Source organism: Leucoraja erinacea, chromosome 40 (genome assembly GCF_028641065.1).
Source record: "Leucoraja erinacea ecotype New England chromosome 40, Leri_hhj_1, whole genome shotgun sequence".
Lineage (NCBI taxonomy): Eukaryota > Metazoa > Chordata > Chondrichthyes > Rajiformes > Rajidae > Leucoraja > Leucoraja erinaceus.
This window is the reverse complement of record NC_073416.1, coordinates 3802394-3825673: the sequence shown is the minus strand read 5'-3', so window position 1 is coordinate 3825673 and position 23280 is coordinate 3802394. Positions and strand designations below refer to the sequence as shown.

The following is a 23280-nucleotide window of genomic DNA, read 5'->3' as shown; positions in this document are numbered from 1 at the left end:
GGATGTGGGAATGGGACGGATGTGGGAATGGGATGGGAATGGGATGGATGTAGGAATGGGATGGATGAGGGAATGGGACGGGAATGGGATGGATGTGGGAATGGGATGGGAGTCCTCCCTCACTTTAGGTGGGGCACCGGCTCAGCTAACTTTGGGGAATTCTGGGGGGGGTCCCGGTACTTGGTGAATTCTAGGGGGTCCGGTTTGGGGAACGATGGTCCTGTGGTTGGGTAGGACAATGGTTCCCTTGATACACAGAGGATGTGTTGAACAGAGTGACAGGGCGCAGCGCTGTCATTGTACCGCACGGCATTTTATTGCAAAGCAGATTAAAAGCACACAACGTGCGGCATAGGAGCGGGGGCGGTGAGCAGGCCCGGCAGGTGCCGCAGGGCAAGCCAGGCCCGGCCGCACCTCACCGCGGCAGCACTGAGACCGAGGGCCCGTCCCGCAGCCAAGCGCGCGCGGCGTCAGGGGCAATCCACGCGCTCCGTCAGCTCCAGCGGGAAGGTGCCTCGCAAACGGTCCACGTCCTTCAACTGCATCCAGTCCGCTTCCTTCACTCCCGTCACACATTCCCCCGGCTGCAGGACATTCACAGCAGGACATTCAAATACTCCGCGGAAAGGGAACATCACAAAACCATCGAGAACCCCCCCCCCCCACCCCTCCCCCGGGCTGGGGATCAGCCAGGGCAGTAGAATATCGTGAATGCGGAATTACAGGAGGTCCATACAGTTGTGGTGTTACGGTAGTTGGGAGAATTACAGGGGTCCCATTCGTCGGATAATTACAGTAGTTGCTGAAAGGTGGGGATTTAGGGGAGGGCTCCAGTAAATGGGGAATTACGGGAGGGCACCAGTATTTGGGGGTTTACGGGAGGGCACCAGTAGTTGGGGGTTTACGGGAGGGCTCCAGTAAATGGGGGTTTACGGGAGGGCACCAGTATTTGGGGGGTTTACGGGAGGGCTCCAGTAAATGGGGAATTACGGGAGGGCACCAGTATTTGGGGGTTTACGGGAGGGCACCAGTATTTGGGGGTTTACGGGAGGGCACCAGTAAATGGGGAATTACGGGAGGGCACCAGTAGTTGGGGGTTTACGGGAGGGCTCCAGTAAATGGGGAATTACGGGAGGGCACCAGTATTTGGGGGTTTACGGGAGGGCACCAGTATTTGGGGGTTTACGGGAGGGCACCAGTATTTGGGGGTTTACGGTAGGGCACCAGTGGAGCATACTCTCGAAGGTACACAAAATTGCTGGAGAAACTCAGCGGGTGCAGCAGCATCTATGGAGCAAAGGAAATAGGCAACGTTTCGTCCCGAAACCCCAAGGAAATAGGCAACGTTTCGGGCCGAAACCCCAAGGAAATAGGCAACGTTTCGTCCCGAAACCCCAAGGAAATAGGCAACGTTTCGTCCCGAAACCCCAAGGAAATAGGCAACGTTTCGTCCCGAAACCCCAAGGAAATAGGCAACGTTTCGTCCCGAAACCCCAAGGAAATAGGCAACGTTTTGGGCCGAAACCCCAAGGAAATAGGCAACGTTTTGGGCCGAAACCCCAAGGAAATAGGCAACGTTTCGGGACGAAACCCCAAGGAATTAGGCAACGTTTCGGGACGAAACCCGAAGGGTTTCGTCCCGAAACGTTGCCTATTTCCTTCGCTCCATAGATGCTGCTGCACCCGCTGAGTTCCTCCAGCATTTTTGTCTACCTTCGATATTCCAGCATCTGCAGTTCCTTCTTAAGCATACTCTTGTGTCTGGTTATGTGTTGCAGCCACTGTCAGCTGCGGACATTGTTGCCCGCGTTCTCACCTGCGGTTCGCCCTCCTTGCCCGGGAGCACGAGGATGATGTCACCTTGTTGGCACGGTAGATGGGCATCCTCCGTCAGACTGTGCCTCACTCTCACCTGTGGAAAAGGGCACAGGTCAGATGCCCGGTTAGCAAGTGGCACAATACGGTGGCGTCGCGGGTAGAGCCGCTGCCTCACACAGCACCCGAGACCCGGGTTCGATACCGACCTCGGGTGGTGTGTGTGTGTGTGTGTGTGCGTGCGTGCGTGCGTGTGGAGAGTTGGCGAAGCCATGAATTCCACAGATTCACCACCCTCTGGATGGTGAAGAAATTCCTCCTCATCTCCTTCCTAAAGGAACGTCCTTTAATTCACTCAAACGTTCATCATACGTTAACCCAGTCATTCCTGGGATCATTCTCGTAAACCTCCTCTGGACCCTCTCCAGAGGAGGCACACCCTCTCCAGAGCCGGAACATCCTTCCTCAGATACGGGTATGGGACGGGACAGGGAGGGGGTGGGATGGTGAGGTAAACAGGGAGAGGCTGGGACGGGCAGGGGCAGAGATGTTTGAGTTGCCAAGCCAGACGTGGGGTCATGAGATAGGTGGAGTTGGGGGTCTGTGTGGTGGGCCGTGGCATTGCCCAGTGTGGGCAGATGCACACTCGCCCTGCCCCATGGCGCGGTGGGTGAAGGGCCGGAGGGAACGTTTGCCGCGCGGGTACCTTGTACATGAATCCAGGCGGCATCTCCCCACAAGGTGAACTGTCGGCGTCCTTACTGTGGCCCGGCGCCACCGCTACACGGGCTGGGGCACACGGGGCGAGATCAGTTCCTTCAGCCGCCACCTCCCGGCTGGCATCCACCGTGTGCTTGGCCGTGGTGGAGAGAGTCCGGTTCTACGCGGGAAACGCAGTGTTAGTACCCTCTCCGTGACCGCAGCGTTCTGCCACGGGCACCGCATCGTGTTGGCATGAAGTCCCCATGCCCTGTCCTGCACACCTCCACTCTTCCAGTTGCCCCACCTCCCTCCTCCGCTCCTTCTTGGGCTCCTCGACTCGAGGGTCTCCTCATTGCCACGTGACCAGCGCACTGCTCACTCATTACAGCACGCCAACAGGCCCTTCGGCCCAACCTACGCATGCCGACCAACACGCCCCATCAACACCAGTCCCACCTGCTATCGTTTGGCCCATATCCCTCCATACCTGTCCTATCCACATCCCTGCCCAAATGTCTGTTCAATACTGTCATGGTACCTGCCTCAGCTACAGTACCTCATCTGCCAGCTCGTTCCCAACACCCACCACCCTCTGTGAGAAACGATTGCCCCTCAGGTTCCTATTCAATCTTTCCCCCATCAGCTTAAACCTATGCCCACTGGTTCTTGGTCTACCCAATCTATTCCTCTCATGGTTTTGTACACCTCTATAAGACCACCCCTCATCCTCCTGCTCCTGAAGGAATAGTCCCAGCCTGTACAGATCTATGAATGAATGAATGCTTTGCTGTCATGTGCAACGAGTCACGGTAATATTCTTTGCTTTGCTTGCCCAAGGTATGCAAAGAGTGGCCACATAAAGGGCACCGACAAAGTTACTAAGTATCTTGTGCGGGGTCCTCCTCTGTACCCCTCCCCCCCCCCACGCCTCGCGATAGACATTACCCGGGGCAGTGGCTGTGGTGGTGGAGTAATGGTCACGGCAGCTTCCCCAGTCTGCGGAGCATCGGCCAGGGTAGCGGAAGGAGAGAGAGGGGCGGTAGGGAGCGCCACCACCCCCTCACCATCAGGAGCAGTCTGTGTGTCAGCCCGTGCCACTCCAGGAGCTGCTGGGCTGGTGGGACCAGCGCTGGGCACCTCGCTGGTCGTACCCTGGTCGGGGGAAGGCGAGGATTCAGAAGAACCCTGGACCGTGCCTTCAGGTCCCGGGGCTGCAGGAGACACAGGGTCGGCCGGGGGAACTGTCTCAGCAGAAGCTTCTGAGGTTTCGGGCGCTGGGGGGCAGGTTTCGACGGTCGCCTCCTTAGTTTGTTGGCTTTCAGGTGAAGCGCAAGCGTCATTGTCCACGGGAAGATCAAGCTCGCCTTGTGAGGCCGCGGGATCCACAGGCATCAACGTTTCACCGTCGGATTGTGACGGAGCTGAACCCGTATCCGGATCGGCGGAAGATGAAGGAGTTGTGTGTTGGAAAGGTGAGGCGTCCTCCTCATCAGCGGCTGCGGGAACGCCGGGCGAGGTCTGCAGAGAAGGTGAGATGTCGGATTGACTCTCCTCGGGCGACTGGCCTAAATCACCCTCGGACTTTGACTCTCCGCCCTGCTCGAGACTCAACGAGGAAGATGTATCTCCAGGTATCTCCGGCTCGTCCTTCGGTGATTCTTCAGAGCGAGGAGAAGGTGTCGGAGTTTCAGCCAGTGGCTGGGTGTCCCCGTGGCTTGGAGTTTCTTCACCGGCCCCCACTCTGGGAGCGGGCGAAGGTGGAGCCTCGGTGGAGGACGGGGTGAGAGGAGGGTGAGCCTCGTCCCTTGTCGTGGTGCCACCCATCGATGAATGGTCAAGGCTGCTTTCTGAAGAAGTTGACAGTCTCCTCACCGACATGACTGGCGCTGAGATAAGGAGCGACCTGCGGTTGCTGTAACAGACAAAGTGCAAGCATATTGAGGGCAGCACACGGTGGCGCAGCGGGTAGAGCCGCTGCCTCACGGCGCCAGAGACCCGGGTTCCATCCTGACTATGGTACGGAGTTTGTATGTTCTCCCCGTCACCAAGTGGGTTTCTCCACCATGTCCGGGGAAGGATGTGCTGACTCTGGAGAGGGTCCACAGGAGGTTTACGAGAATGATCCCAGGAATGAGTGGGTTAACATATGATGAGGGTTTGTCGGCACTGGGCCTGTACTCGCTGGAGTTTAAAAGGATGAGGGGGCGTACCTCATTGAAACTTACCCGAATAGTGAAAGGCCCGGATAGTGAATGCAGAGAGGACGTTTCCACTAGTGGGAGAGTCTAGGACTAGAGGTCATAGCCTCAGTATTAATGGACATTCCTTTCGGAAGAAGCAATTTCTTTAGAGGGTGGTGCATCTGTGGAATTCTTTTCCACAGATGACTGTGCAGGTAAAGTCAATGGATATTTTAAAATGGAGATGGATAGATTCTTGATTAGTGCGGGTGCCAGGGGTTATGGGGAGAAGGCAGGAGAATGGGGTTAGGAGGGAGAGATAGATCAGCTACGATTGAATGGTGGAGTAGACTTGATGGGCCGAATGGCCTAATTCTGCTCCGATCACTTCTGAACGTGAATCTGGTGGGCGTTGAGGAGTTTGGCTGAGCGCGGCCTTGGTCAGTGTGAGCCTCCGCAAGCCACGTCCCTCGGCAGCGACACTGTGTGGGGGGTGGGGGGGGGGGGCTGATCACTCACCTGGCGACCCCTTTGACAATGAACACCTTGGTGCTGTGCTGCTTCTCCAGCTTGGTCATCACCGAGTACAGGCCTTGGTTCAGCTGCGGAGACAGAGGGACAACGCGTGTTCACACTGCACTGACATCGTTGAAGCAGCCAGGAAAGGAAACCATCGCCTCTACTTCCTCACAAGTTAGTTAAGTCTCGTTTAGTTTACAGGCAGTGAAGAAAGCCAATGGTATGTTGGCCTTTATCGCGAGAGGAATTGAGTACAGGAGCAAGGAGGTCCTACTGTAGTTGTACAGGGCCCTGGTGATACCACACCCGGAGTATTGTGTGCAGTTTTGTTTAGTTTAGAGATAGAGTGCAGAAACAGCCACTGGGTCCGCGCCGACCAGCGTTCACTGCACACTAACACCATCCTACACCCACTAGGGACAATTTTTACATTGACCAAGCCAATTAACCTACAAACCTGCACGTCTTTGGAGTGTGGGTGGAAACCGAAGATCTCGGAGAAAACCCACGCGGGTCACGGGGAGAACGTGTAAACAGCACCCGTAGTCGGGATGGAACCCGGTTCTCCAGCGCTGCATTCGCTGTAAGACAGCAACTCCATCGCTGCGCCACCGTGACCGCCCTTTTGGGCTCCTAATTTGAGGAAGGACATTCATACTCTGTACAGACAACACCCGTAGTCAGGATGGAACCCGGGTCTCTGGCGCTGTGAGGCAGCAGCTCTACCGCTGCGCCACCGTGCCGCCCAGTCTAGTAAAGTCCGATTAAAGAGTTCAAAGGTCCCGAACGAGGTAGAGTGGCAGCCATCCTTACTTTGCTCATCTCCTGGTAGAAAATATCCCGCAAGTTGGACATGTTCTGAAATATTGTCACGTAACATCCGATACGGCTGCAAAGGAAGGAGTCATGTTTAAACGGACCGGGCATTGAACGCGATGGGGACAGAAAGATGCTCAAAATGGTGTCTGCGGCATCCATTTTGAAGAACTTTCCTCGCTGTAATTTAGGGGGGCAACTTGGAAGCCCGCGTTACTTGCCCGGCTCGGCTGATGCTCGGTGTTCGGGTGATTTGTGTCCCGTGCCAATTTTCTCCGATTTTCCCCGCGATGTCCCTTTCCTCCCCCTGCCTGCGCCCACACCACTCTCCTTTAGACTTTAGTTTGGTTTATTGTCACGTGTACCGAGGTACAATGAAAAGCTTTTGTTGCGTGCTAACCAGTCAGTGGAAAGGCAATACATGATTACAATCGATCCGTCCACAGTGTACAGATACATGATAAAGGAATAACATTTATTGCAAGGTAAAGCCAGCAAAGTCCGATCAAGGATAGTCTCAGGGTCCCCAATGAGGTAGATAGTAGTTCAGCACTGCTCTCTGGTTGTGGTAGGATGGTTCAGTTGCCTGATAACAGCTGGGAAGAAACTGTCCCTGAATCTGGAGGTGTGTGTGCGTTCGTTTTCACATTTCTGTACCTCTTGCCTGATGGGAGAGGGGAGAAGAGGGAGTGGCCGGGGGTGAGACTGGTCCTTGATGATGCTGCTGGCCTTGCCGACGCAGCGTGAGGTGTTGATGGAGTCAATGGAAGGGAGGTTGGTTTGTGTGATGGTCTGTGCCTGCCTAAAAGTCTCTTAAACACCACTATTGTATCTGCCTCCACCACCACCCCCCCGGCTGCTTATTCCAGGCCCCCAGGGTATTAGACCTTACCTGTTCCACAGTTCAGGCAGTTCCTCACGAAGCTGAGCATTTAATTCTTCAAACTCGTTCTGGGCGTTAACAAACTCCTCTTCAGCCTGAATGAGAGGAAGACAAGAGTGTTGTCCCTGGCGCAGTCTCTGACTCTCACTGACCCCGCGGCCCCTGCCCACACTGACCTCTGCCCAAGAGACTGCAGCGAGGAGTCCCGTGCAACCCGTTTCTCTCGCGGTTCACAGACTCGCCAGCCGCCTGCCACTACTGCGGGCTGGAAGAGTCTGTGAGGCTGCAGCCCCTGCTCCAATATCTAAAGGGGCTTCTAGCTGCACTTCACACCCATCACCCTCATCTTTGGACACCCTGTGTGTAGGGGAGAGGGTAGAGGGCTGAAGATGTCCTGGTCGGGTTGCTTCTGGGCCTGGCCAAGCTGGCCATCCGCGAGTCATGGTGCCAGGCGGTGGAGGGCTCTCCCCGAGCCGGCTGCCCGCAACCTTTTCCGGGGTTACGTCCGTGCCCGGATGGCACTAGAGAGGCAACACGCACTGTCCACGGGCACCCTGGGGGATTCTCGTGACCGCTGGGCACCAAAAAAAGGGACTGCACCGCCATCCCACCGCACCACCACTCGACACCACCGTTTCCCACAGCGCTCAGCAACCAACTTACCAGGGCGGCACTCGGTGGCACGGCGGGTAGAACCGCTGCCTCGCAGCATCAGAGACCCAGGATCGATCCTGACCTTTACACTATCAGAGATACAGCCCAGAAACAGGCCCTTCGGCCCACCGAGTCCACGCCGGCCAGTACACTAGCACTATCCTACATACACTAGGGACAATTTACAATTTTTTTTTACCGCAGTCACTTAACCTGCAAACCTGCACGTCTTTGGAGTGTGGGAGGAAACCGAAGATCTCGACCCAAAAATCACCCATGCCTTTTCTCCAGGGATGCTGCCTGTCCCGCTGAGCCACTCCAGCATTTTGTGTCTATCTTCGGTTTAAAGCAGCACCTGCAGTTGCTTCCTACACATGTATTCAGGCAGATGCCCAACGATGCCCACTAGCCCGTACCTTGGTGATCTTTGCCTCGTCTTTTTTCTTGGCGCTTTGCAGTGACTCCAGGTGGTGGCGGAAGATGTCGTAGTCCACCAGCTTGCGGCCACGTTTAGCAATGCGCTTCTAGGGGGCAGAGCAACAGGTGCGGTGAGTATCATCATATGTCTCAGACAGAACAATGCCATTCTTACTCACCGCAGCACAACACAATATAGAATATGTTAACATAGTACTCTGTAACATATATAAAAAATTGTATATATATACATACATATACACACATATATATATATATACACACACACACATTTTTTCTTATTGTTTATATTGTTCTTTTGCTTATATTGTTATAAGGAATTGTTATTTCCTATATATATATATATATATATAGACAATAGACAATAGGTACGGGAGTAGGCCATTCGGCCCATCGAGCCTGCACCACCATTCACTGTGATCATGGCTGATCTTCCACGTTCAGCACACTAATATATTATATATATATACAGTATATATATATATAGGAAGGAACTGCAACTGCAGGTTTAAACTGAAGATGGACACATAAAGCTGGAGTAACTCAGCGGGTCGGACAGCACCTGAGAGAAGGTAATGTTTTGGGCCGAAACGCTTCTTCAGACTATGGTCTGTCTGAAGAAGAGTCTTCATCACCTATTCCTTCTCTCCATACACGCACATATACACACACACGCACATATGCACACGCACACACACACACGCACATATACACACACACACACACACACATATACATATACACATACACACACACACACACACACACACGCACATATGCACACGCACATATGCACACGCACACACACGCACATATACACACACACGCATCTTGTCCGGAAATATTACCATCTGGTTTGGGAACTGCTCTGCCAAGGACAAGAAGGCTCTGCAGAGAGTAGTGCGTTTGGCCGAACGCACTATGGGAACTTCACTCGCCCCCCCTGCAGGAACTATACAACAGGAGGTGCAACTCCAGAGCAAATAAAATCATGAGAGACCCCTTCCACCCCTGCAACGGACTGTTCCAGCTGCTACGGTCAGGCAAACGCCTCCGTTGCCATGCGGTGAGAACGGAGAGGTTGAGAGAAGGAGTTTCTTCCCAGCGGCCATTCGGACTGTAAACGCCTATCTCACCAGGGACTAACTCTGCTGAACGTTTTTCCTTCCATTATTTATTATGTAAAAGAATATGTGTGTTATGATTGTGTTTATAATTTGTTTGGTTGTTGTTTGTCTTTTGCACAAAAGTCCGCGAGCATTGCCACTTTCATTTCACTGCACATCTCGTATGTGTATGTGACAAATAAACTTGACTTGACTTGACATACACACGCACATATACACACACATAAAAACAAGCAAACAATAATAGTGAAAAAAGACAAAACCAGTCCCCCCAAATCTATGTTGTTCCGAGCTTATTTGGTGGTTGTAGTGTTTAATAGCCTGATGGCATCAGTCCAATGGAAACACGAAACACCATAGGCCACGTCAGCCCTGACTGAGGAGTTTGTTAATTCGCAAATCATCCGCTGGTCAAACAAGATGTGGCTGAGCACATGAGGGGACATTGTCAAATCTGAGAGGTTTCAGAAGCTTAAAAGAGGAGAGAGAGACACAGAGACAGAGGGAGAGACAGAGAGAGAGAGAACGAGAGAGACAGAGAGAGAGAGAGACAGACAGAGACAGAGACAAAGAGATACAGAGAGGGACAGAGAAAGAGAGAGGCAAAGAGATACAGAGAGAGACAGGCACAGAGAGAGAGAGACAGGAGAGGCAGAGATAGAGAGAGAAGCAGAGTAGAGAGACTATAATTTTGCCCCCAGTGTGTAGGATGTAAAACTGGGGTAATATATAACTAGTGTGAACGGGTGATTGACGGTCAGCGCTGACTCAGTGGGCCGAATGGCCTGTTTCCATGCTGTATCTTAAACATGGAAACTAATGCTGGATAAAGTGTTGCCTGGCTTGGTGCGGTTTGTCCCCTGTGTGTGTTGCTGTAACTGGACTTGTTTGAGGAGGCCTCTATCTATCCCTGGGGCGAGTGGTGTAAGAGCAGGCTGGCACGCACCTTAAACGCTGGGAACTGGCTCAGGTAGGTCTCCAGTGTGCGCATGGCTTGGTCAGACAGCTTCTCCTCATAGTCTGCCCACAGCAGGTCATTGTTCTGAAATGCAGAAGACTTTTCATTACTTCAATCACCATGAACAGTGTTGCGTTTAAGAAGGAACTGCAGATGCTGGAAAATCGAAGGTAGACAAAAGCGCTGGAGAAACTCAGCGGGTGCAGCAGCATCTATGGAGCGAAGGAAATAGGCAACGTTTCGAGACGAAACCCGGAAGGGTTTCGTCCCGAAACGTTGCCTATTTCCTTCAGGATTTTGGGTCTGAAGAAGGGTTTCGGGCCCGAAACGTTGCCTATTTCCTTCAGGATTTTGGGTCTGAAGAAGGGTTTCGGGCCCGAAACGTTGCCTATTTCCTTCAGGATTTCGGGTCTGAAGAAGGGTTTCGGGACGAAACGTTGCCTATTTCCTTCGCTCCATAGATGCTGCTGCACCCGCTGAGTTCCTCCAGCACTTTTGTCTACCTTCGATTTTCCAGCATCTGCAGTTCCTTCATGAACAGTGTCGCGCTGGGTCGGGATGTTCAGAAATGATTGTAACAGAATTAGGCCATTCGGCCCATCGAGTTTGCTCTGCCATGGCTGATCTATCTCTCCCTCCTAACCACATTCTCCTGCCTTCTCCCCCATAACCCCTGACACCCGTACTAATCAAGAATCTATCCCTCTCTGCCTTGGAAATATCCAGTGACGGCCTCCACAGATTCACCACCCTCTCGCTAAAGAAATTCCTCATCATCTCCTTTGTAAAGGAAGGTCCTTTCATTCTGGGCTATGACCTCTGATCCTAGACTCTATCTTCAGGATATTTTTAGGCAGAGATAGATAGATTCTTGATTAGTACTGATGTCAGGAGTTATGGGGAGAAGGCAGGAGAATGGGGTTAGGAGGGAGAGTGAAGGGGCTGTCCCACTGTACGAGCTAATTCAAGAGTTCTCCCGAGTTTAAAAAAAAATCAAACTCGTGGTAAGCACGTCGAATGTATGTAGCGGGTACGTCGGAGCTCGGGACGTCTCTTAGCGGCTTGTAACGCCAATGGTAAGCTTGTGAAGAGTCGTGAAGATTTTTCAACATGTTGAAAAATGTCCACAAGAGCCCCGAGTACCTACCCAAGTTCGAATCAGGGCAAACTCGGGGAGAACTCTTGAATTAGCTCGTACAGTGGGACAGGCCCCAATAGATCAGCCACAATTGAATGGCGGAGAGGACTTGATGGACCGAATGGCCCAATTCTGCTCCTATCACATCTTTGATCTTTCTTGTTTAAACTATGATCGACAAACGTCATTCCCTGATCATATATCTACACACTGTGGACGGCTCGATTGTAATCATGTGTTGTCTTCCCGCTGACTGGTTAGCACGCAACAGAAGCTTTTCACTGTACCTCGGTACATGTGACAATAGACTCAACTGAACTGAACTGACTGAATGGCGACAGACACAAAGTGCTGGAGTAACTCAGCGGGACAGGCAGCATCTCTGGAGAGAAGGAATGGGTGACTTTCGGGTTGAGACCCTTCTTCAGTGGTTAGGGATAAGGGAAACGAGATAAGATATAGACGGTGGTGTGGAGAGATAAAGAACAATGAATTAAAGATATGCAAAAAAGTACCGATGATGATTTGCAGCTGGCGTGAGCATTGTCCCCAGCCACCACCTCGTGTCTCGAACATCCCTGTCCTTACACCCAGCCCCTGCCATGGGGACCCAGGCAGCAGCGCTGGACATCTACGGGTGGGTACACGTGGCACTCACCTCTATGATGGGGTGCAGATCCTGCTGCCCGTCCCACTCACACTCATACACCTCCTGCAGAGTCAGCGAGAGTCTCTTCGAGGTCTCGTGCATCACTGGGGAAAGCAGAGAGGCAAAGGGTGAATGGCCTGGCCAGACCAGGGGAGGGATAAGCCAGCACTGGACACCCACGGGTCCACATAGGACTAACACATAGAGACGGACCATTTCAATAAGGCAGTAGAAGGCCACCCAGATACATTGGCAAGTGTAAAGTGTAGCTCCTACTGAGTCCCCCTCTCTCTATCTCTCTCTCTCTCTCTGTCTCTGTCTCTCTCTGTCTCTCTCTGTCTCTGTCTGTCTCTCTCTGTCTCTTCTGTCTCTCTCTCTCTGTCTCTCTCTATCTTTCTCTCTCTCTCTCTGTCTCTGTCTGTTTCTCTGTCTCTGTGTCTCTCTTTGTCTCTCACTGTCTGTCTCTGTCTCTGTCTCTCTTTATCTTTCTGTCTCTCTCTCTCTGTCTCTGTCTCGCTCTCTCGTCTCGCTCTCTATCCCTCTATCGCTCTCTGTCTCTCTCTCTCTCTGTCTCTCTCCCACCGGGTCCGCGCCGACCAGCCGCCACCCCGTACATTAGCACTATCTCACACACACTAGGGACAATTTACAATTTTACCGAAGCCAATTAACCTCCAAACTTGAAGTGTGGGAGGAAACCGGAGCACCCGGAGAAAACCCACGCGGGTCACGGGGAGAACGTACAAACTCTGTACAGACAGCACCCATAGTCAGGATCGAACCCGGGTCTATGGCGCAGTGAGGCAGCAAATCTACCGCTGCGCTGCATGTGACAATGTATACCATTGAACCATTGATCAGAGGCCCTGGACTAGCAATAGGATATAGAACATAGAACAGTACTGCGCAAGAACAGGCCCTTCGGCTCACGGTATCTGTGCTGGACATGATGCCTAGCAGGGAGGTTCTACTGCAGTTGTACAGGGTCATGGTGAGACCACACCTGGAGTATTGCGTACAGTTTTGGTCTCCAAATCTGAGGAAGGACATTATTGCCATAGAGGGAGTGCAGAGAAGGTTCACAGGCTGATTCCTGGGATGTCAGGACTGTCTGATGAAGAAATACTGGATAGACTTTGTTTATACTCTCTAGAATTTAGGAGATTGAGGGGGGATCTTATAGCAGCTTACAAAATTCTTAAGGGGTTGGACAGGCTAGATGCAGGAAGCTGGTTCCTGCTGTTGGGGAGGTCCAGGCCAAGGGGTCACAGTTTAAGGATAAGGGGGAAATCCTTTAAAACCGAGATGAGAAGAACTTTTTTCACACAGAGAGTGATGAATCTCTGGAATTCTCTGCCACAGAAGGTAGTTGAGGCCACAGTTCATTGGCTATATTTAAGAGGGAGTTAGATGTGGCCCTTGTGGCTAAGGGGATCAGGGGGTATGGAGAGAAGGCAGGTACACGATACTGAGTTGGATGATCAGCCATGATCATATTGAATGGCGGTGCAGGCTCGAAGGGCCGAATGGCCTACTCCTGCACCTAATTTCTATGTTTCTATGTTTCTAGCTGAACTGATCTCATCTGCCTGCACGTGATCCACCCCTCTATTCCCTGCACATCCATGTGCCTGTCTAAAAGCTTCTTAAACACCACTATCGTATGTGCCTCCACCACCACCCCTGGCAGTTTTAAACATCTCGATCAGATTTTCCCCCTCTCACCTTAAAGCTGCGCCCCCTAGTGTTAGACATTTCCACCCTGGGAGAAAGGTTCTGAAGGTTTTAGTTTTGTTAGAGATACAGTGTGGAAACAGGCCCTTTGGCCCACCGAGTCCACACCGACCGTCAATCACCCTCACAGTAGTTCTATCCTACAAACTGGGGACAATTTACCAAAGCCAATGAACCTAGAAAACCTGTTTAAATAAGGAACTGCAGATGCTGGATAATCGAAGGTACACAAAAAAGCTGGAGAAACTCAGCGGGTGCAGCAGCATCTATGGAGCGAAGGAAATAGGCAACGTTTCGGGCCGAAACCCTTCCGGGTTTCGTCCCGAAACGTTGCCTATTTCCTTCAGGGTTTCGGGCCGAAACGTTGCCTATTTCCTTCAGGGTTTCGGGCCGAAACGTTGCCTATTTCCTTCGCTCCAAAGATGCTGCTGCACCCGCTGAGTTTCTCCAGCTTTTTTGTGTAACCTAGAAAACCTGCACATCTTTGGAATGTGGGAGGAAACTGGAGGAAATGTCATGTGTAACCCAGAGAAAATGTAATCCGGAGAACGTACAAACTCTGTATAGACAGCACCCATAGTCAGGATTCAACCCGGGTCACTGGTGCTGTGAGGCGGCAACTCTACTGCTGCACCACCGTGCTGGTCGTATCTACTCTATCAATGCCTAAAAGCCCTGTCCCACTGTATGAGTTCATTCAAGAGTTCTCCCCGAGATTGCCCTGATAGAACTCGGAGATTTACGGTAATAGCCACTCGTAGGTACCCGGGGCTCTCGTGAACATTTTTTAACATGTTGACAAATCTTCACGAGTCTTCCCGAGTTTACCTGACGTTAGCGAGTCTTTCCGAGTACCTGCCAATAGCATTACGAGCCGCTAAGAGACGTCCCCGAGCTCCGACGTACTCGCTACGTTTATTCTATGTGCTTACCACGAGTTTGATTTTATTTTTTAAACTCGGGAGAGATCTTGAATGAACTCGTACCGTGGGACAGGGCTTTCACATAATTTTATAAACTTCCATCAAGTCTCCGCTCAACCTTCGCCATCCAGATTCAGAGACAGTTTCTTCCCAGCTGTTATCAGGCAACTGAATCATCCTACCACAACCAGAGAGCAGTGCTGAACTACTATCTACCTCACTGGTGACCCTCGGACTATCCTTGATCGGACTTTGCTGGCTTAACCTTGCACTAAACGTTATTCGCTGATCATGTATCTGTCCACTGTGGATGGCTCGATTGTAATCGTGTATTAACATAGAAACATAGAAATTAGGTGCAGGAGTAGGCCATTCGGCCCTTCGAGCCTGCACCGCCATTCAATGTGATCATGGCTGATCATCCAACTCAGTATCCCGTACCTGCCTTCTCTCCATACCCCCTGATCCCCTTAGCCACAAGGGCCACATCTTGCCTTTCTGCTGACTGGTTAGCACGCAACAGAAACTTTACACGTGACAATAAACTAAACTGAAACTGTTCCAGAGAGAACAATGGACGTCTGTCCAGCCTCTGGGCAGGCACGGTGGCGCAGCGGGTAGAGTTACTGCCTTACAGCGCTTTCAGTGCCAGGGACCCGGGTTCGATCCCGACTACGGGCGCTGTCTGTACGGAGTTTGCACGTTCTCCCCGTGATCTGCGTGGAGTTTTCGCCGAGGTCTTCGGTTTCCTCCCACACTCCAAAGACGTGCAGGTTTGTAGGTTAATTGGCCTGGTGTAAGCATAAATTGTCCCTAGTGTGTGTAGGAGAGTGTTAGTGTGCGGGGATCGCTGGTCGGCGCGGACTCGGTGGGCCGAAGGGCCTGCTTCTCTAAACTAAACTCTCCCGGTAGCTGAAACCCTCTAAGTTCGGTAGCGTTGTGGTGAATCGCTTTTACCTTTAACGGCGTTCAGATATGCTCTCAGGTCTTTGTGGAGCTTGTTGCCGTCAGCCTGCGGGGAGGAAGCAAACATTCAGATTCACACCACAGTGCACCCTGCCCTGGCACACAGACCCATCCCTGCTCCATGACACACTTCACACAACGTGCAAAGAATCGCTCCGACCAGACTCTCAACAGTTCACCGGGAATGACCACAACACCGCTGTATATTGCAGGGCTGGCTGAACACTGATCACAACAGCTCGGACTCTATTCCTTGCAGCGCAGGGGGATAGAGGTCATGAGAGGAATAGATCGGGTAGATGCACAGAGTCTCTTGCCCAGAGTAGGGGAATCGAAGACCAGAGGACATTGGTTTAAGGTGAAGGGGAACAGATTTAATAGGAATCTGAGGCGTAACTCTTTCCACACAAAGGGTGGTGGGTGTATGGAACGTGGTACCAGAGGAGGTAGTTGAGGTTGGGACTATCGCAACGTTTAAAAAACAGTTGGACAGGTACATGGATAGGACAGGTTTATAGACCAAATGACACTAGAGTAGATGGGAGACACAAAAAGCTGGAGTAACTCAGCGGGACAGGCAGCATCGCTGGAGAGAAGGAATGGGTGACGTTTTGGGTTGAGACCCTTCTACAGACTAATTTGTCATAGATAATTCAGAGTAGATGAGATGTTGATGAACATGGGCAAGTTGGGCCGAATGGCCTGTTTCCATGCTGTGTGACTCGATGACACTATGACTGTGACTATGACACATGACTCTGTGACTGTGACTCTGTGTCTCTGACTGTGTGTCTCTGTGTCTCTGTGCCTCTGTGACTGTGTGTCTCTGTGTGTCTCTGTGTGTGTCTCTGTGTGTGTCTCTGTGTGTCTCTGTGTGTCTCTGTGTGTCTCTGTGTGTGTGTCTCTGTGTGTCTCTGTGTGTCTCTGTGTCTGTCTGTGTCTCTGTGTGTCTCTGTGTGTGTGTCTCTGTGTGTCTCTGTGTCTCTGTGTCTGTGTGTCTCTGTGTCTCTGTGTCTCTGTGTGTGTGTCTGTGTGTCTCTGTGTGTGTCTCTGTGTGTCTCTGTGTGTGTCTGTGTGTCTCTGTGTGTCTCTGTGTGTCTCTGTGTGTCTCTGTGTGTCTCTGTGTGTCTGTGTGTCTCTGTGTGTCTCTGTGTGTCTCTGTGTGTCTCTGTGTGTCTCTGTGTGTCTCTGTGTGTCTCTGTGTGTCTCTGTGTGTCTCTGTGTGTCTCTGTGTGTGTCTGTGTGTGTCTCTGTGACTCTGTGTCTCTGTGTGTGTCTCTGTGTGTCTCTGTGTGTGTCTCTGTGTGTCTCTGTGTGTCTCTGTGTGTCTGTGTGACTGTGTCTCTGTGTCTCTGTGTGTGTCTCTGTGTGTGTCTGTGTGTGTCTCTGTGACTGTGTCTCTGTGTCTCTGTGTGTCTCTGTGTGTCTCTGTGTGTCTCTGTGACTGTGTCTCTGTGTGTCTCTGTGTGTGTCTCTGTGACTGTGACTCTGTGTGTCTCTGTGACTGTGTGTCTCTGTGTGTCTCTGTGTGTCTGTGTGTTTCTGTGTGTCTCTGTGTGTACCTGTGTGTGTCTCTGTGTGTCTGTGTGTCTCTGTGTGTCTCTGTGTCTCTGTGTGTCTCTGTGTGTCTCTGTGTCTCTGTGTGTCTCTGTGTCTCTGTCTCTGTGTGTCTCTGTGTGTGTCTCTGTGACTCTGTGTCTCTGTGACTGTGTCTCTGTGTGTCTCTGTGACTGTGTCTGTGTGTGTCTGTGTGTCTCTGTGTGTCTCTGTGACTGTGTCTGTGTGTCTCTGTGTGTCTCTGTGTGTGTCTGTGACTGTGTCTCTGTGTCTCTGTGTGTCTCTGTCTGTCTCTGTGACTGTGTCTCTGTTTGGCTCTGTGACTCTGTGTGTCTCTGTGACTCTGTGTGTCTCTGTGACTGTGACTCTGTTTGGCTCTGTGACTCTGTGTGTCTCTGTGTGTCTCTGTGACTCTGTGTGCCTCTGTGACTGTGTGTCTCTGTGACTCGGTGTGTCTCTGTGTGCCTCTGTGACTGTGTGTCTCTGTGACTCTGTGTGTCTCTTTGTGTCTCTGTGACTCTGTGTGTCTCTGTGTGTCTCTGTGACTCTGTGTGTCTCTGTGTGCCTCTGTGACTGTGTGTCTCTGTGACTGTGTGTCTCTGTGACTCTGTGTGTCTCTGTGTCTCTGTGTCTCTGTGACTCTGTGACTATTCCTTGCATGCCAACCCTCTCACTGACAGTCACCACCCTGCCAGTTTGGGGGGTGCAGAGAGACCAGATCAGCGGCAGCTGGCCCTCCTCGGCCACAAACGTGCTGAAAGGTGCTGCTGCTCAGGGCGAGAAGCAGGAACACTGTGATGTGGAAACCGAGGCAGTGGTTTTCTTCGCTGCGCGGTGCGGGGGCGGTGAGGAGGGCTTGACAGGAAGCAAACGTGCAACTAACGGAAGGCATAGAAATCGTGGGTGAGAAACAGGCAAGTGAATAGTGTGGGACAACAACAAAGTTGAGTTTAGTTTAAGATCGAAGATAGACACAAAGTGCTGGAGTAACTCAGCGGGACAGGCAGCATCTCTGGAGAGAAGGAATGGGTAAAACCCTTCTTCAGAGTGGTGTCAGGGGAGTGGGCGGTACTTAGATAAGGAAGTGTATACTGTAGATAAGGAAGTGTGAGGTGTGAAAACACGACAGGGGGAATAGAGATCAAGGAAAATGAAGACTAGATCATTGTTTAAGAAGGAACTGCAGATGCTGGAAAATCGAAGGTAGACAAAAGTGCTGGAGAAACTCAGCGGGTGCAGCAGCATCTATGGAGCGAAGGAAATAGGCAACGTTTCGGGCCGAAACCCAGAAGGGTTTCGTCCCGAAACGTTGCCTATTTCCTTCAGGATTTCGGGTCTGAAGAAGGGTTTCGGGACGAAACGTTGCCTATTTCCTTCGCTCCATAGATGCTGCTGCACCTGCTGAGTTTCTCCAGCACTTTTGTCTACCTTCGATTTTCCAGCATCTGCAGATCTTCTTCCTGAGTTGAAGGCAAGTTATATCGCTCTATCTCTATCTCGGGACGAAACGTTGCCTATTTCCTCCGCTCCATAGATGCTGCTGCACCCGATCATTGTGAGTTGCGAGAAGCCAACACCTTCAAACTTGACAACAAAGCCAACACCTTCAAACTTCCTTACCTATGTATCTCCCTCTACCCTGACGTCAGTCTGAAGAAGGGTCTCGACCAGAAACCGTCACCCATTCCTTCTCTCCAGAGATGCAGCTGCCTGCCCGTCCCTCTGAGCTACTGCAGCTTTTTGTGTCTATCTTTGGATTAAACCAGTATCTGCAGTTCCTTCCTACACATAGAATAGTACAGCACAGGAACGGGCCCTTCGGCCCACAATATCCATGCCGAACATCATGCCTATTAAAGACTGTCTGCCTCATGGAGTTGAACGACCTGGGTGCTTGGAGTTCTCAGCCACTTATAATGATGTACTACAATGGGCAGTGTAATCGCAGAAATGGCAGTCATGTGCGACATGGAGACAGACACAAAATGCTGGAGTAACTCAGATGGGTCAGGCAGCGTCTATGAAAGTAAGCATGTAGGTACAGCAGGCAGTGAAGAAAGCGAATGGCATGTTGGCCTTTATAACAAGAGGAATCGAATATAGGAGCAAAGAGGTCCTTCTGCAGTTGTACAGAGCCCTAGTGAGACCACACCTGGAGTATTGTGTGCAGTTTTCCCCCCCCTAATTTGAGGAAGGACATTCTTGCTATTGAGGGAGTGCAGCGTAGGTTTACAAGGTTAATGGCGGGACTGTCATATGCTGAGAGAATGGAGCAACTGGGCTTGTACACGCTGGAGTTTAGAAGGATGAGAGGTTATCTCATTGAAACATATAAGATTGTTAAGGGCCTGGACACGCTAGAGGCAGGAAACACGTTCCCAATGTTGGGGGAGTCCAGAACCAGGGGCCACACACACAGTTTAAGAATAAGAAGTAAGTCATTTAGAACGGAGACGAGGAAACACTTTTTCTCACAGAGAGTGGTGAGTCTGTGGAATTCTCTGCCTCAGAGGGCGGTGGAGGCAGGTTCTCTGGATGCTTTCAAGAGAGAGCTAGATAGGGATCGTAAAAATAGCGGAGTCAGGGGATATGGGGAGAAGGCAGGAACAGGGTACTGATTGGGGATGATCAGCCGTGATCACATTGAATGGCAGTGCTGGCTCGAAGGGCCGAATGGCCTCCTCCTGCACCTTTTGTCTATTGTCTATTGTCTCTGGAGAGAAGGAATAGGTGACGTTTCGGGTCGAGACCCTTTGTCGGACCAGAACACAAACGAGTGAAGAGTTTCAGAAGCGATTCAGATCAAGAGGTACCACAAGTGGAAGAAGGGGCAGCATCTTGAGATCCCTCTCCTCCAGGTTCAAGAACTGCTCCTTGCCATCAGTGATCAGAAGCGTGGACACTCTTGTGTGGCCACACCTGGGCGAGGTCTGCTGTGTGATTTTACCAGGTTGAATGCAAGACAAATCATTTCATTGTCCCCAGGTCCATGTGACAATAAAATATCTCTTCTGCCTGCAGGGAACTGGAACAGGAGACTGAATGTGGATGATCAGCCGTCATCGTATTGAATGGTGGAGAGGATTCGAAGGGCCGAATGGCCTACATCCTGCTCCTATTTCAAGGCTTCTGTTTTTTGTAGCTGCACACTGTGAACAGGAAGCTCTGAGGTTTAGACTGTGTTAATACCGCTTGTGATTGCAACCTCTCTATCTCCCTGAATCTGTACGAGTTTACATTTGGTGCATGAACGACACTTTCTATTTTTTCCGTCTTGGTGAGCTTGCCTCTGCAAATGAACCAGCAGCATCATCAAGGACTAGTCTCACCCCCGGCCACTCCCTCTTCTCCCCTCTCCCATCGGGCAAAAGGTACAGAAGCTTGAAAACGCACACCTCCAGATTCAGGGACAGTTTCTTCCCAGCTGTTATCAGGCAACTGAACCATCCTCTATCCCAACTAGAGAGCGGTCCTGACCCCATATACCTCACTAGAGACCCTTGGACGATCTTTAATTGGACTTTACCTTGCACTATTCCCTTTATCATGTATCCCTGAATAACCCTGTTATTCCCTTTATCCTGTATCTGTACACTGTGGACGGCTCAATTGTAATCATGTGTTGTCTTTCCCGCTGACTGGTAAGCAAGCAACAAAAGCTTTTCACTGGACCTCGGTACACGTGACTATCAACTCAACTGAAACTAAATCTTTTCAGCAAATAGTTTAATTCTTTTTGTAGATAAAAATGCTGGAGAAACTCAGTGGGTGAGGCAGCATCTATGGAGCGAAGGAAATAGTCTTCCTTCGATTTTCCAGCATCTGCAGTTCTTTCTTAAACAGCTTAATAGTTTTGTTCAATTTCAGTTGAGTTTATTGTCATGTGTACTGAGGTACAGTGAAAAGCTTCTGTTGTGTGCTATCCAGTCAGTGGAAAGACATCGCATGATTACAATCGAGCCGTTCACAGTGTACAGATACATGATAAGGGAGTAACGTTTAGTGCAAGGTAAAGCCAGCAAAGTCCGATCAAGGATAGTCTGAGGGTTATCAATGAGGTAGATAGTAGTTCAGCACTGCTCTCTGGTTGTGGTCGAATGGTTCAGTTGCCTGATAGCAGCTGTCTCTATGTCTGACTGTGATTAGCATCAATGCTTGTATTCAGCACTGACGCTTGAACCCTGGCCTCAGCACAGTCCATTCATCTGTACTCCCAAAGCTCAGGCCCATTTGTACTCCCAAACGTCCAGATGCACCTCCTCCAACCTCATCTATTGCATCCACTGCTCTAGGTGTCAGCTGATCTACATCGGTGAGACCAAGCGTAGGCTTGGCGAACTCGGAGAATGTGCGTAGCGGGTCTGTAGGAGTTTGTGGATGTCTCGTAGCGGCTCGTACGAGTAAAAAACAACAATTTATTTCATCGCGAGTATTGTTTTTTACTCGAGGACATTTTTCACAGTGTTGAAAAAAACGTCACAAGTTTACCGGATTTCCCGAGTACCTACCGTTACTCGTACGAGCCGCTACGGGACATCCACGAACTCCTACGGACCCGCTACGGACATTCTCCGAGTTCGAATCAGGGGAAAAACTCGGGAGAACTTTTGATTTACCTCGTACAGTGGGACAGGCCCTTTAAATGTGCGAGTCTCTGCCTCCACAACCCCCTCAGACGCTGGGCCACCCTGAAAATAATTCCTCCAGACCCCTCAAACCTCATACCCCTTCGCCTCAATGTGTTTTAGACCCTTTTGTAGGGCAAAGAGTTTCTTGCTTATTGCCCGATCCATGCCCCATCACAATTTCTTTACTCCACAGTACAAGGTCTAAAATTTCTGGTTAGTTCCCCAACCTACAATTCTGGAATCTAGTGCACACATATTCCAGTAATTCAGCCTCTATTAGGACATTCCTCAGTCTATATATAGATCTAATTTCCTCATCTGTGCTAAGTCTAATATTCACACCATTCAGAGGCCCAGAAATAACTCCCCCCATGATCTCTGCTTCTTGTTCCTTCTTCACTCTGTGCAAATCATTCTGATCTTACGTCCGTGTCTACCAAGCCTCGATCCTTTCTGAAACTCCCGCTCTCAGTTTTGCCGCCGGCATTGCGCAATGGCGTGGCCAAGATGGCGGACGGGTTGGGCGCCAGGGCTGCTGCTGCTGCAGCCGTTAAAGTGGCTGCTGCTTGGCGCGGTGAGCGGGTGCTGGCGTTGCTGCGTGCTCGGACAAGCGAGGTAGCGCGCGAGGTTGAGGACTGTCACGTCCCGGGCGACGGAGCGAGGCAATGGCGTTCGCGCTGAAGGCTGCAGCCCCTGCTCCAATATCTAAAGGGGCTGCTCCTTGCCCTCTGGCTGCACCTCACACCCACCACCCTCATCTTTGGACACCCTGTGCGTAGGGGAGAGGGTAGGGCTGAAGATGTCCTGGTTGTGTTGCTCCTGGGCCTTTTCACGGCGCCAGGCAGAAGAGGGCTCTGCCTGAGCCGGCTGCCCACCCGCCCCTTTTCCGGGGTTACCTCCATGCCTGGGTGGGGAACACGCGCTGTCCACGGGCACCCTGGGGGATTCCCGGGACCGCTGGGCACCACGGGAGGGGGCAGAGTCCACATCTTGAACAAGGGACACAGTAGATGAGGTTGGAGAAGGTGCAAGTGAATCTCAGCCTAACCTGAAAGGACTGGACAGAGTCGAGGGAGGAGATATAGTGACAAGTGTTGCATCTTCTGCGGTTGCAGGGGAAGGTACCTGGAGGAGGGTGTGGTTTGGGTGGGGAGGGATGAGCAAACTGCAGCCTGTTGCTCAGGAGGACGGGACAGATACTGTTGCTAAGGAGGATGGCTCGGTCGGTACCTGCTGTTTGTTGAAGCTGTTTGCGCACTGCTCAAATTGTTCATCTTTTGTTTCCACGGTTTTGCCAATTTTCTGAAGAACCTGAAGGAGACAAGCAGAGTTTGGTTCAGCACCCCCAACTGCTCAGAGAGTGGCCTACATCGAAACAATTCCCTTTATCACGTATCTGTACACTGTGGGTGAATCAGTTGTAATCATGTATAGCTTTTCCGCTGACTGGTTAGCACGCAACAGAGGGTGCTTTCATCAGAGGGTGGCAAACCTGTGGAATTCATTGCCACAGACGGCTGTGGAGGGCAAGTCAATGGATATTTTTAAGGTGGAGATGAATCGATTCTTGATTTTGTACAGTTGTCAGGGGGA

General features: G+C 51.3%; 1 protein-coding gene across 3 annotated transcripts in view; it reads right to left on the bottom strand.

The window, feature by feature from the left end:
* Positions 1-275: 275 nt before the first annotated feature.
* LOC129714753 (bridging integrator 2-like) overlaps positions 276-23280 on the bottom strand; it is a 76163-nt gene continuing 53158 nt past the window's right edge. For 2 of the 3 annotated variants that reach the window (XM_055664569.1, XM_055664567.1), the window contains 12 exons: positions 22918-22998; positions 15494-15548; positions 11889-11983; positions 10081-10176; positions 7986-8093; positions 6925-7010; positions 6030-6105; positions 5217-5299; positions 3463-4429; positions 2522-2695; positions 1817-1912; positions 276-584 (listed from right to left, as the gene is read on the bottom strand). In XM_055664569.1, coding sequence (XP_055520544.1) covers positions 471-584; positions 1817-1912; positions 2522-2695; positions 3463-4429; positions 5217-5299; positions 6030-6105; positions 6925-7010; positions 7986-8093; positions 10081-10176; positions 11889-11981 — 1893 coding nt within the window. In that variant the 5' untranslated portion in view covers positions 11982-11983; positions 15494-15548; positions 22918-22998 and the 3' untranslated portion in view covers positions 276-470. The remainder of the gene's footprint in view (positions 585-1816; positions 1913-2521; positions 2696-3462; positions 4430-5216; positions 5300-6029; positions 6106-6924; positions 7011-7985; positions 8094-10080; positions 10177-11888; positions 11984-15493; positions 15549-22917; positions 22999-23280) is intronic. The other variant, XM_055664568.1, reaches the window with a different exon arrangement.